Raw genomic sequence first — 15,555 nt, 5'->3', positions numbered from 1 at the left:
ACAAGTTTCCAGACATTATGAGTGATGTAATTATATCGGTAAATTTAAATGTGAAACTTTCCTTTATTTAATAGTATTAAATTTATTTATAGCTGTATGCTTTTACCTCAAAAGTATTAAAAAATAAAATTTATTTGAAGATACAACATGTGTTATTCGCAAATTTTTTTCTTTCTTCTGAATGATCACAATGCAGCTTTAATTTGGCCGCGCATTTTAAATAGAACTAAATAAATTGATAAATTAAGAAATGGTTTTCTTTCTTTAATAGTGACTCGTTTATTTCACGATATTTTTCAAACGAGGTTTTTGATTTGACATTATCACAATTACCACGTCGATTGATAACTCTCTCTCTTTCCATATATTTAAATATGACACTTCTTTATCGTTACTTAAATGATTTTTTTCTTTATTTTGCAATTTCGGCTATGATCTATAACACATACCATGATGATTTGACAACGCATTGTAATATTAGATAGATTAATTTAAATACAAAACTTTTTTCATTTAATATTTTTCAGCTTTTTTTATTTATTAATTTATTTTTAATATCAATGTTATCGCTATTTGCTAATTCTGCGTTTGTAAGATCATGCGTCGTAAATATTGTAAATTGAATTTATTTGAATGTAATAAGCAAATTTTTATTTCGATTTTTCTTAAAACGTTCATTTAAATACAATAAAAAGTGCTGCGCTCACAAATTAAGCTTTTCTAATAACTTATTTATTTACTTTATAATAATTTGTAATTGCTTTAATTGTTTTATTTTATTTCTCTTAATCACAGGGTTCGTACGTACCTGGACTTAAAAAGTCATGGAATTGTCATAGAAATACATAATTTTACTTGTGACGTACATGTACGTTTTTGATAACGTAATTTGCGACATTTCCTTTTTCAAAATTGAAAATTAAGAAGGAAAAAAAAGTTTTTTTCCACACCTATCGTCATTAGGTGCATCCATACCCAGAAAAAAAATCAGAATTTGCAAAATCAGTGGTAAGTCTCGCACTCAGGGGGCTTTGCCTTTAGGCAGGGCATAATTAGTACAGTGACAGTGATTTATAAAAGAGAGTCACTTAGGCCAGGGGTCGGCAACCTTTTGAAATGAAAGAGCCAAAAGTTACAATTTTACAAAATTTCCCGCTTTTAAATAGCCACTAAAATTTTTTGATTTAATACTATAGTATTTTTTTTATGTATATTTAATTTTTAATTCAAAAAACTGTTTTGAATAGAGAATAATATTTATTCTTTATTTTTAAAATGCGTTAATAATTTATTTAAAATTTAGTTTTTATTTAATTTTTTAAATCATCTCTTTTGGGGGGGATAAGAATACTTGGGTCATTAAAATTCGATGAAAATTGTAAATTATCTTACTAATTCTTGTCAAATTTTCAACAGAAAAAACGATTTTTTTTATTGAATGTGCAACGAAACACAATCTTATCAGATATATTTTATAATAATTCTTTTTAATTTTTCATAGCAATTCCGCAATAATATTCATTTCTATTATATTAGAATATTTTCACAATTTTCCTTTTGTAAGAAATATGTACCGTCTGTTCTCGCTTTGTTAAAAACAAATTTTAAGCACTTAATTATTAAACATTTAAATAAATTTTAAATTTTTTTGTCAAAGCAAACGTTAAATCAACTTATAATGAAGTGCTAGAAACGATGGTCACATTCTTTTTCTATTTATTGTAAAAAAAATTTACATTTATAGAGCATCAAGCTTTCCAACTCAAATAATTTAAAATTTTTTAAAAAAATTAATTTAATAAAAGTCACTGAAAGTAACGATCTTCTATCATTTTAAATATCTTTTATACGCAAAATTACAACATTAATGTATTTAATTATGAAATTTAATAATATGCAGGTGATTTGGAGTGACCGGTCTTAATATGCATTTAAAGAAATTTTGTTTCAAGTGAACGCAAAAAAGAACGGATGGAGGTCACAAGTTAGAATTTTAACAATCGAAAACAAACAAATCACTGTTGAGGAAGGCGAGTGTAAAAAGGCGATTAACGATTTCTTATCAAATTAAATAACTTCATAAATTCACCTGGCCATTAAACAGGCCTGTTATTATTACTATTATTATAAAGATTATTATCAATATATTGTATTAGATATGTTTCAAATTCATATGCTTTTTTTTTCCCTTTTAAATTTTAATTTACTACATCCGCTGAAGTAGATTTGTATCTTTATTTTTTACAAGGTTTATAAAAATTTATATTAAGGGTGGTCTTTTCATAACATCATGTTTTACATAATAATAACATGTGATAGACATCAAAGGCTTTAAAAAATGTAGATGAAAATTAAATTAGTATTTATTCATTAAATTGAAAAATTATCTGACATCAGTTATGACTCGTGCATTTTTTTAAAAATTCTTAATCTAAGTAGGATTCTCTTTGATGCATTTCAAATATTTTATGCGTATTTATTTAATTTTAGTAATTTTATTTGCGAATTATTATTTTTAATGCTTATTTATTACTAAAATTTCATTTTTATTTAATAATTTCATTTATTTTTATTATTTATTTTATAATTTACATTGTTATTAATATAAGAGCTGTGACTAAAATCTTGAATGGGAATACAGAAATAGTTCTTTTTCTGGGGGGGGGATGAACTAGTTTTGGAAGTACAGATAAATTTTTTCACGCATAAATAATTTAATAACGCCTTAAATAATTTGTACCTGCATATTATTAATAATTTGTAAAATGCTAAATTTTTTATCCGAATATTTCTTTATATAAAAACAACACAATATAAATAATAAATAAAACTTTTACAAAAAATTTAACTATGTATTATCCTGCCTTTTAATACAAAACGGTGAATTGAGTTTTTACATAATTACAAAAATATTAAGTTTCTTTTTACTAATAATTAACTTAAACAAATGGAAAATTGTTAACTTAAGTCTAAAATATAATATAAAAAACATTAAATACATACGAAATACATCAACATAGTAACAAAAAAGATTTTTTAAAAAAATTTTTTAAAAAAACTGAAGCTTTTCTATTTTTAAACACATTACATTTTTAATAAAATAAGCATAAGTATAGTTTTGTTCATAAAGGATTGCAGTTTGAACTTATTATAAAAACAGATGCTACGAACAAATATAGAATTTGATTTTTGAAATTTCAATTAAATAAAATCTATGAAAAATAATCTCAACTGAAAAAATTAAATTTAAAAATAAATTACTATTTCACAAAATTAAAAAGCTTAGTAAATAACTATTTAAAAAAAGGAAAAAGAATTCCTAGATTTAGAATTCAAATGTGATTTATCTATTTCTATCTCAAGCTCCTACTAATGAAAATAAATAACATAAAAAAAATTTTATTGCTCTTTTTTCTTTCCTTTAATCATTTTACTGTAGAAAAGAGATTAAATTTTTTTTATCTACTTCATAAAAATCAATTTTTACCCACATATATTTAAAAAAAAAAAAAAAATTTTTAAAAAGAAGTCTTATACCTAAAGAAAAAACCTAAAAGAAGTCTAAGTATACCTAAAAGAAGTCTTATACCTAAGGATTTAATTTTGATTTCACACGGATTATTTATTTGTATTATTTCTTTTAAACAACTTCGTAACTATATATAAAAGTCTATTTTTTATTATTTTTTTATTGTTGCTCTGTAAATTCCTTTAGTCTCATTTACCCTTTTCTTGCAATTATCACAGGGGTGCACAACCTGCGACCCGCCGACTACTGAAGTGCGGCCCGCGAGAGCTACTGAACACAATAAAAAAATTTAATCACACTTTTGAGTCATCACGTTTTGACACATTCAATTTTAATAGATTCTACAGTAAATGCATGTTTAACGCGCTTTCTTCAATTCGAATCAATCATAAATATAAATTATTTTGTTAAACACTTATTTCCACTTTGTAATGTGATTTCGAAAATCCCGAATTTTTTATTAATTTCAATAAACACTTTTCGGTACAATTTATTTGTGACGATTTCATCTTAAATCTAAGTAATTTTTTTTCTTTTTTTTTGTTGCTATTTCTTTTCTCCAGTTATTGCTATGCATTCCTAATACTATAAAAAATTTCTATAATTTCATTACGACATGCGAATTTTAAATCAAACATTCGACAAAGTTTATTCGCGCTGAGTTCAGCATAAATTTAAGTATTTTTTTTTTAATTGCTATACTTTTTCACGTGATTTTGACGATCCCGTTATTTAACTAAGATGTTATTACAACATGCGAATAAAAATAATTACGCCGGCCAGGTGGCCGAGCGGTTAGCGTGCCTGACTGCGAAGCCTGCTGGTTCGAATCCCGCTCTGGGCAGGATGTTTCTCTCTGTGCAGTCCTCTGTTGTGTGTGATGTGTGAATGTCGCCCACCCTATGAACGGGTTTGTGGCAGTGTGGCGTGGGTAATGTTACTCGCCTCCGTGACTTAGGTTCACAGGTGCCTACTGGGTAACGCTAAATGAGCAACACTTCCGGCATCTTCCGAGGTGAAGAACGATAGTTTAAGTGCCTGCCGTTATTTAAAAAATATATATATTTATATATAAATAATTACTCTTTTATGCGGTATTTCGGTGTAGTTTTATAGTAAAACCTAGTTATTTTTACATCATTTCTTCGGTAAGGAATATGATTTGGTCGAATGTGGTAATGAATTGTGATTTGGTCGAAAACCGGATATTCGGCAAAAAAATCAACCTAATGCCATATATTCGAGGCCAAATAGCTACAATTTTTAGCAACATAGCGACTTTGAAACCAAAATTTAATTGCTAAGAATAATATTTTATGGAAAAACGGATTCATAAATGAACGCAAAAAATAAGGCCTATCAAGAACGGTTTTGAACATGACATGCTATTATAAAAACTAAAGATTATATTATATACAAAAGCAAGACCGAGAAAATAAAAATCGATCTTAATTTTCGAAAGAAAATTTTAAAGCTGGACATCTCAGTCTTTCAATTACCAGCAATGTAAGTCAAGAAAAAAGAATTAAGTCAACAGAAATGCTCTTGAAAATTGCAGCGTTATAATAAAAACCTCAATTAAAAAAAAAGAATTTTTTTCTTCTTTTTCTTTTTAAAGAAAAGTTTATTAATAACATTCATTGAAAAAAATGCTGTGTCATAATAAAAATGCCTATAAAAAGAAAAGTTTATTAGAAAGAAAAACAGAAAAAAACAAATTGTTCTTAGTTCCTAAAACAAACCTTTAACGCTGAAAATCAGTTTTCTATGTTTCCAGTTATTTATATTACAGTACATGGAAAGAGTGATAATAAATGAATAGTAGAAGACATTCCGTTAAAATGCTGCGTTATAATAAAAGCAGCAGAAATTTTTTTTTAAAAAAAAAAAACTTTCTCAATTCTCAGCAAGTATCGAAAAAATTACGAAATGGATTTGTCTGATTAAAAAAAATACTTTTTTTTAAAAAAAAAGGCAGAAATTCAAAAATTTGTGGTTCAGAATAAAGTAATCTAGTTTTCCAACTTTCGATTTTCCCTTTGTCTTCTAGAAGATAAATTTGCAAGCCATGTGCAGAAACATGGATTTTAAAATTTTAGAAATTTATGTTAAAACTATTTCTTATAATAAACAATACTATAATATAGTCAAAATACAATTTTATATCATTTTTTATCATATCTATACAAATTCAAAAGAAAAAAAAAACTTAGAAAAATACATTTTTAAAAAAATACTCTGAGGAATATTTGACTGATCGTTATTTAACCAACTGAATTTTTGACTAAAGTGCCAAATGCTCATTAAATCCCTAATTTAAATGCAATATGATAGCAACCGGAGAAATTCAAAGGTGGTGGAAAACGTGAATTTTTAAACTGCTCACTGTTTGTTGCTTAAGTAATCTTTTTCAATAAAAAAAAGATAACGTTTACTATATATAGTAAACGTTATCTTTTTTTTTAAAAAATCTAAGAATTAGTAAAATGAAATAATAAAGTACATTACCAAATAAGTATTGAATTTTATTTTGAACTATAAGTTTTGTTTTTATTTTAGGCTTTTGTTGAAAACTTATAAATTTTCTTCAATTAAAATATTTAATTTGAATTTATGCACTTAATTATGTATTAATTTTTTCTTACTTTCTTTCTGAGAGCATTGCAATTTTTTTTAATTAGAATTTATTTCTAAAATTAATTTTTGTATCGCGTGATATGATAAAAATGGCATTTTTTCTTTTTTTAAAAGTATCAGCTTTTTTTAATTTTCGAATGAATTCTAATAATTGAACTACTTTAATTTTCAACAAATATATTACTAAGTTTATTGATAAAAAAAATTAGAACACTCATGTTAAAAGTTGCCATTAACGTGTCCCCCGTGGCAGAAACGCAGCGACACGGCAACATTGTCGCAGAACATTACATAGTTCTTGCAGAAAGATTTTTCTTTTGAAAAGTAAAAAATTTTACTTTTTTTTTTTAAAGAAGTTTACACATAATAATTGAATCATGCATTTAGATAATCACTTTTTGACACACTTAATTTAAGCAGTTAGTATTGTAAATCAATGTCGTGTTTCAATTGTATTTTCTTCAGTAGTTAATGATGTTGATTTTCCTGTGTTTTTTAAATTTCTCAATATATTTCAAACAATATGAGAAATACGAATCGTGCATTTGAGTATTTACTTTTTAAGGCAATGATTCTATCAAATTTTTGGCAGTTATTGCTGTTGATTTCTGAATAGTTCTTAAATCCGCAATTTTTTATGCGATATTACAACTATTTATTATGCATTTGAGTAACTCTTTTTTGTAGAGTCCAATTCGTGTGGTTTCATCGTCGATCGGATTTCATGATTTTTCATTATTTTTTATTGTGATGATTATTTACAAAATGTGAAGGAAATAATTTGTGTGTTACCCCCACCCCTCGACAAAATTCAAAAATATCACCCATAATATTAGAATAAAAAATTATAACATGTTCAATTAAAAAGTAATTTTTTAAACACAGCGCTTTTGTTAATTATTCATTAAATTAGTAATTATTAATAGTTAATAAGTAATTAATTAAATTGGTAGCATATACGTTTGTTTTCATTAAAAGTATCTTGCAGAAAGATTTTAGTGCTAGACAGTTTTGTCGCAGATAGCTCGAAAAAATTATGCTACAGGGAACGTGACTAAATACATGTGTGGCCCTTCGTTAGTCAACCTGCTGTGCAAGTGACCCTTTACTCAAAAAGGTTGTGCACCCCTATATTATCAGATCTGATATATACTGTATAAGTTAAAGATGAATGTGAAGTTAAAGTTTGATATTATTGCTGCAACTGAATTCAAGTATAAAACTTCCAGTATGTTGATTTAAAATAACTGGAAGTATGAATTTTATTTTGAAATTTTTTTTTTTTGTAAATATTGTTTTTCCTGTATATACTTCAGAACTTCGTTTTCAACAGTTAAGGTTAAAAACGCAGTTTATTTTATTTGTTTATAAGAGAGAGTCAGATACTTAATAAGTTTATTTTCAAGATTAATATTCATATTTTATCTGAAAATAGTTATTCTAATCATCAACTCGAGAAAGAAAGAAATATTTGAAAAATTTCAATTGTTTCCCCAGGTCTTTCAAAGGTATGCATAAAATTTTAAATATATTTTTAGTGAACTAAGAAATATTGAGGTACAGGAAAAAAAACCCTTGTTTGAATTTTTTTTCTAATTTTTCAATTCAAACTGTAGCCTTTTTCCCTCGAAAAATTGTAGTTATGCATTTAATAATTATAATTGTGATTAGTGATAAAGTAAACTTATACACAATTATTCATTTAAATTATGCAAAGAAGGCTAAGGTATCTGCCCTTTTTATAAAATACAATGCCCTTTTTTTTAAAAGTACAGTGCCCTTTTCAATTTTTAGCACCCTGCCCTTTTTTTAGTCTAGAATGAACCCTAGTTTAGATTCTACTTAAATTATGCTCGTAACAATTCTATAGGCACTTAAAAGTAAATCCACAAATTATTAATTAAATATACTACAACACTTTACTCAACTCATAATATTATTATATTTATAGATAATATATATTCTGCTAATTTGTAGAGAAATATTTATAAAATTTATACCTTAAATATATTATAATTAACAATTTCTCCCATTCAAAGTTTACTAATAAAACACATAATTTGAAAACATTCGTCATGAGCTGTACTCTATAAAATAGAATATAATTGCTTTAGCAATATACGAGGCAATGTTTTGTATCACACTCCAAGAAGGAAGATGAGCCGTGATGTTCCGAAGTGGTTGATAAGCTTTCTTCTCTAGGAGGTGTTGGCACAATGAAACACAATAAATGTTTAGCTATCAGAGAAGCAGAAAAAAGAAGATGACATTTGTTAAATTTGATTGTTGAAGAGTGTTCCGGAAAATAGATATTTCTCTTTAACAGATATGGGACTTTGTACTGTATAGAATACAAACATTATTATTTTTTTTAATGCAGCAATGTCTCTTGGGTATTATTAAAATATTTCTTTTGGTACTGATATATTTTAAGCTTAGTTAGTAGTTTTAAGTAAAGTTTACTTTTTGAAAATTAAACATAGTTAATTATTAGAACTATAAGCAAAGAAATCAAAGCTTTAAAAATAATCAAAAATTATAAAAATCCTGATTTTGGGTACTTACCTAAGATAGAGGTAAATATCCATCTCTACTCATATTTATAGAGACATTTTAACTGGATGGGATTTTTTCTCTCATTTTCACCATGCAAATGGGAACCTGATTGACGAATTTTCTGCGGATAAATATTTTCCACCAATCTTGTTCAATTTTTCATGCAAAACATCGTATCCAGTGAAAATGGTCCAACAATTTAGATACAATTTATGTTCAACGCTGCTCCCTCTAACCCACAACTTAGTGCAATGAATCCAGAGCATTAGATGTGCATAAAAAAATATTAGTTAGATCTTGCATTCTAGCAAAAATTATTTAAAAATATGGCAGAATATTCAATTAAAATGCATCCTACTTTTTAACCATATGGTATCATAAAAAATAATAGTTATGATGAAAAATTTAAAAATGTGGGGTTGAGAAAAATTAATTTCAGAACTTAGATCAACATAAAGTGCTTTCTTGACTTCATACTGTCCTTAGATTTTACACATTTTTAAAAAATATTCTGTTTTTATTTTGTATGCTACAGTTATAATTAATAAAATACAAGAATAGATAAACAAAACCTCCAATCTTACCATGCGAATGAACTCCTCGTGTTACTCTAAAAATTACTTCATCTTCTGTGCTATGGTGAAATTCTTCGCTTTGATAAGTTTTAAGAATGAGACATGATGATAAAATAATGAAGTTAAGCACTACTCGCTCCATATTTCTAAAGACAGCAAAAATAATTAAATTAATTCTAAATGTTATTTATAAATAAAAAATGAAATATAGTAAACTAAAAAAATTTTTAAAAAACTATTTATAGGAAGCTGCTGAGAAAACAAGTATTTGCTTTGAACAGTACTTTTTCACAAATTGCCAAGAAAATATTAAATATTAACTGACATCAGTTTCTTCCATTTTGAACAAACTGTCATGAGTGAAATTAGTTTCTTCCAAAAAGGAAGAAACTTAACTTTTCAATACTTGACACCTTCTATTAAATGCTTATAAATAAATCCAATTACGTTTATTTTAATTATAAATGTGACAAGATACAATTTTTATAATAAAATAGAAAAAATATGCTGAGATTTTATTTTTTAAATTTCGAATAATTTCATAAGTTATGATTTTATAGAGATTTTGTAAATATCATTATAACTAACAAGTTAACTGTAAAATAATGTTGAATTCAATAATCACTTTATAGGACATAGCTCATTAAAAAGAACTTTTTTTCTACATTGATTTTGAGCTAGGTAATAATAAGATCTAGATTCACTTCTTCGCGGTTTAATGGCCCAAAAGCGGGAATCGGCTATACTGAAACACTTACATGATGGTATCAAGTTATTTACCATAACTCTCTTTTAGTTTAATTATTCTTATAGTTATAAAATAAAGCATGTTAGTCTTTTGATTTGTCTCATAAAAAACACATAGTCTAAAAGGACCTTACACAAATCTTATGGAAAGTAATTCTCCGTCAAATAGGTGGAAAATTTAAAACATTCTGCGCAAAAGTTCTCATTGACACTAAGTCCAAAAATAGATGCTTTCCGAGATCCGGAATCTTAAAAATAAGAGATATAGGCGACGGTTACTTCGGCAAAAGGTGCTTGAAGCAGGCAGCATTGGACATTCGGTACCTGCACACAAATTGGGAGTGTTATATAGTTTTTAGGATATGCGCAGTATAGAGAGAAAATGAAGTTAATAGAATGCATGTACCTCCCCAACAAAGTGTAAACAATATTCAAATAAATTATTATTAGTTATGTTTATACATAAATATACATACTTTTTGTTTAAACAATCAGCCCTTGTAAGGACAACCTCCTCATTGGGTGATGTCATGATGGTATTAGATAATTCAGAATTACTATTTATGTTTATATCTCAGAAACTATCAATTTTTGGACTTCTGAGAGCAGAGCTTTTGAAGAGAAATTTCTGATAAAGAAATAATTTATATAAAATTTGTATGGGGTCCTTTGACGCATGATATTTAGCATTATTGTCAATTCTAGGGAAATTATCTTTTACTTATTCTAATTTTTATAAACATCAAATTGAAACTTTTTAGCATTTTTTATTATCTTATAGAGAACTTAGTTCATATTTGAGACTTCAATGTTGATAAAAAACATGCTGTTTAGCATTACTTTCAATTAGGCTAATTAAACTAATAACTGTAAAATATCAAAATGAAACTTTTTTTTCTTCCATTTATCACATAAAAAACTTATGCTTTAACTTCCTGTTTTAAATTTTAGCTTTAACTTGGGAAGATTTCCGTTTCATGATCTATGTTAGATTAATCGTTAACTCTTAACAACTTTCGGGCAGCAGCTCATGAGAAACTTCAAAAAAAAAACAAAAAAAATCACAGAAGGAGATCAGCTTGAAAGTTATAACTCATAGCTAACCCTAAGCAAACCTCTTTATATTCTAAATTATTCAATTCCAAATAAGAGTAGAAAAAGAAAACAAAAATGCTAAGCAAACCTCTAACTAAAAATAAATTTAAAAAATAAAAATACAATTAACGTTTGAAAAAAAAAATATTTAGCAGTTCAATTTTATTTTACAAAGTTAATATATTTTATAAATCAAACTATAGTTGGGACCAGAGATATTTTTAAATCCTCCACAAGCATAGCCAGGCATATTCCTGAAATTAACAGGATTTCTCATCTTAAAACACAAACAGATACAATGCTAAAAGGAAAACAAATTAAGAAAAGAGAGTGATCAAGGAGCAAGTACAAAATGTTGTTTGAGATTTCAAATTTAATGATAATGCTTAAAAATTTTAGAAAGTAGGGGGAAAAAATTTAAATATTTTATTTAATTGTTATGCTTTACTTATTTTTTACAAAATAAGTCAAATATCATCATCTTTGGCCCAACAGCCTAGAGTGAGCCCTGGCCTTCTTAATGGTTCTCTTCCATCCTGACCTGTTTTCACCAATGGTTCTCCAGTTCTTACAGTTCAGTATAAGGAAGTCCTTATCTAGAGAATTGGACCATCTGAATTTGAGTCTTCCCTTTGGTCCATTCCATAATGCCTAGCCAAAAAAATTCTTTTTGCTGAACATTCATTCAATGACCATATTAGATGGCCTGCCCATTTCATCCCTTGAATTTTGATATATTTGCTAATGTCATTTTTTTTATAAAGAAGATAAAGTTCATTGTTGGATCTCCTTCTTCATAGTTCGTTAATCTGGACACCACCAAAAATACTTTGAAAGACTTTTCCTTTGAATGCACATTCATCTCTTGAGGTCACAGTCCATGATTCTGAGCAGTATGTAAGTACAGATCTCATAACTACTTTATATAGTAGTGCCTTGGAACTAAATCTAAGGACATTAGACCTCAGGAATTTAGGCAGCCTCCCTCCCTAAAAACGCAGCAGTTGATCACAATAATTCTGCAGTGGATTTTTGGCCTTATCTCATTTTTAATGCTGATCTGTAATTCCAGGTAAATGAATATGTCAACTTCAGTCTGATTTCTATGTAGGGAAGTGAAAAACTTCCCTTGGTATATACCACAAATTTAGTTTTCATTAATTATTAAAGTTGCTTTCTTTGCTTGTCTTTCCAAGTTAAAAAAGGTCTGTTAAAAAGTAGCAGGTGTTCTGGATGTGATGTCAATGTCATCTACAAATAGATTTGAGCAGACTTCTTGAAGACATTACCTCTTAATGTGATTATTGAGTTTTTTATTACTCTGTCCACTAAGTGGAATATGCTTAATGTAAAAAAAATGAAACACAATTCTATTTGTGTAATCTTATATTTTATCCATCAAAGTAATTTTTTTTATGAAACTGGTATCTGTAATTCATAATGCGAACTATTACGCTTGTTGCAAAATATTTTAAAGAGTAGTAGATAGTTAAAAACTAAGGTTTTTAGAATTTTTGGTTATTTTGCTAATATTTTAAAAGCCTCAGTATGAGAGAACAAAGTAGTGTTTCATATAAACTTTTGAATGATTTATGTATAGTGATATGGAAAAAAATTTTGAATCAAATTTACAAATCAAAGAATACATTAAAATATAAATTTAGTTATTACTAGAAAAAAAATTCCAAATAGGGTTTCTCATATTTTACTCCTCCAAAAAGGATTTCCTTCCACCAAAAAGTATTTTCTTTCAGTGAGTTGGTTCTGATCATAATTATCTAAATAGTACTTGTTAGTAGATTATTTTGTTGTTATAACTTTATTCTTAAGATTTAAAATGTAATATTCTGATGTTTACAAACAATGTTTCTATTACCAAATAATAAAGTTCTTTTATTATTGTTTGAATTTTGACAAAAAAGGAACTAAATATATAATTAAAAAAGATATAACTAAATTAATCAAACATATTAAAAAAATTTAAATAGTAAAATAATTATAAACCCTTTAGTAATTACTTTCGCTTTCAAATGAATTTTAAGTAAGGACAATAGCAAAATAATAGTTTTTGCCAAATAGATGAAAAACAATTTAATATTTCAATTTAGCTATCCATAAATTATAAAAGTTAGATTTTGCACAAATTTTTTTCTTGCCTTTCTTTGATAAAAATTAGGGTAATTACAGTCAACCAGAGATTTTTCGGCATACGATGGATTTGTGCTGATCACAAAAACAAGAAATTATATTGGAGCTGGATATTTGAGGTTGTGATAATTATATGACTGATTTCTATTTGCGCAGCTGAAAGGAGAAGAATATTGACATAATGAAAGTTTTGTGGCGTAACTACCACTATAAATATTAAATATCAATTCACTAGTATATAAGACATGTTAACTTGATTCTATCTTGAGGTACCTTTTCACAGATAAAGGTTGACATAGTCGATAAATTAAAATCCCCTTCAGTTTCAATAGTGTTCTGTTTATTTGGCAGCATTTTCTGTAGAAATTAATTAACTAAATTTTGGTTTTCAGATTAAATTTTGAGTGGCATTTTTTTTTTCTTCTTCTTTTTCTGCAAATGAATGTTATGGTAAATGTCATTGTGAATAAAATGTTGATTGTACATTGTGAGTGTTGCTGTATGTGAAAAGATTTAATATGATTGTGGAGTCAATTTTTTAAAGTTGGGCATTTTCTGAATTGATGATTATAGATTGGTATAATTAATAGGAAATTTTGAAGAAAAGGAATAGGATAGATGTTTTGTAAATGAATAACTTCAATGTGTTTATTATTGAATTTTATTAATGTCAGATTAACATTTTTAAATAGTTTTCTATTTAAATATTGCTACATTTTATAAAACTTGTAACAGAGAAACATCAAAACACGTTTAGCATTGTAAAATAAAAATTTGGTATTATCTCAATATGAAATCTACCAGTGTAACATAAGAAAAGGAGAGAATTTGATACAGTTGTTACTAGATTTACAGTAATAGGAACATATTGTGATAATTTCTTACATTCATTCAACATTACATTACTACACTACATTATTTATTACATTTTTCATTTAAAACAAATTTTTAGTGGTTTCTGCCAATGAACTAACAAAGAATATCCCCAAGAATATAAATTTTTTTAATGTCAAAATCAAGTTTAAAAAGATTATGAAAGAAATCTTTAGTCACAATTTTCTTCTTTTACATACAGTGAATAAAAATAATTTTTTTTTTAAGAATCCAATATTATTAAAAAATTACATTTTTCATCTAAAGAAGAATAGAATCTCTTATTAAATCATATTCTCTCAGAAAATCATTTAAACTTTATTGCTTGAAAAATCCTTTAAAAGGAAATCCTAAAAAAAATTTTAAAATTAGCAGAAGATTTAAGTAATATTTTGTTGAATGAACAATTTGCTTTAAAAAAATTATTGGCTATTTTAATTAATTCTTTAATATAAAATAATAAGATCCATTCTGTTTTCATTGTGTTTTATCATCCCTAGGTTAATAAAAAATAAAGTATCTTTTTCAGTACTATTACTGATACACTTTCTTGTTCAAAATGCTTTAATTTAATGTGAAAATGCTTCACTCACTTGAATAAAGTGGATGGTTTTCAAATATAAAGTTTGGAGGAAAGGAGAAGCAATATTATGATTTCTTTTGTTTATTTGTACCAGGTCCCGGAGTAGAGTAGTAAGAAGCAAAAACCGAACGAATCGATATAATTTTAATCAATTATTAATTCTTATCAATTATAAATCGATTAATAGAGTTTGTTTGGGAATATAATCGATATTTTTTCCACATCGAAAGATTGTTGGTGTGCCGACCGGCCTGTGTAGGGGGCAGGGAACTGTCCTTGCATCAGAAAGGTTCTGGGTTCAAATCCCGGGTAAGGCATGGATGTTTCTTTCTCTCTATCTGTGTTCTATGATCCTTCTCCTTTGTGTGTGAATGTGACCCGCCCTATAAACGGGCTCTGGTAGTGCGACGTGGGCGACGCTGCTCCACCGTCGTGCCTTCGCCTCAGATGCCCACTGGGTAACGAAAAGATAGTTAGCAGTTCTGGCACTTTCTATGGCCAATGGACAATAGTTCCAAGAGCCCGCCATTAAAAAAAAAGAAGATTGTTGCTGTTGTTGTTCACTTACATCGCACTAAAGCTGCACAATGAGCTATTGACGCCGGTCTGGAAAACATCCCTGAGGATGATCCGAAGACATGCCATCACAATTTTGATCCTCAGCAGAGGGGATGGCACTCCCGCTTCGATAGCCTGACGACCTGCACGCGAAGTCGAGCATTTTACGGTAGAACAGTTTAACGAGGACCAATACCACACACCCTCGATTAATACGTAGGCTGATCCAAGTGGTCACCCACCCGCACACTGAC

At 27.3% G+C, this 15,555-nt stretch overlaps 1 protein-coding gene across 2 annotated transcripts in view; it reads right to left on the bottom strand.

Moving 5' to 3' along the window:
* The window catches only part of LOC107449381 (pleiotrophin), a 39,238-nt gene extending 24,055 nt beyond the window's left edge, over positions 1 to 15,183 (bottom strand). Inside the window, exons 1-3 of one of the 2 annotated variants that reach the window (XM_071188353.1) lie at positions 14,754 to 15,183; positions 10,179 to 10,368; positions 9,307 to 9,443 (exon numbers count right to left, since the gene is read on the bottom strand). In XM_071188353.1, coding sequence (XP_071044454.1) covers positions 9,307 to 9,439 — 133 coding nt within the window. In that variant the 5' untranslated portion in view covers positions 9,440 to 9,443; positions 10,179 to 10,368; positions 14,754 to 15,183. The remainder of the gene's footprint in view (positions 1 to 9,306; positions 9,444 to 10,178; positions 10,369 to 14,753) is intronic. The other variant, XM_016064888.3, reaches the window with a different exon arrangement.
* Positions 15,184 to 15,555: the final 372 nt, after the last annotated feature.

Source organism: Parasteatoda tepidariorum, chromosome X2 (genome assembly GCF_043381705.1).
Source record: "Parasteatoda tepidariorum isolate YZ-2023 chromosome X2, CAS_Ptep_4.0, whole genome shotgun sequence".
Taxonomy (NCBI): Eukaryota; Metazoa; Arthropoda; class Arachnida; order Araneae; family Theridiidae; genus Parasteatoda; species Parasteatoda tepidariorum.
The sequence above is the reverse complement of the archived record's forward strand: the minus strand, read 5'-3'. Positions and strand labels throughout refer to the sequence as shown.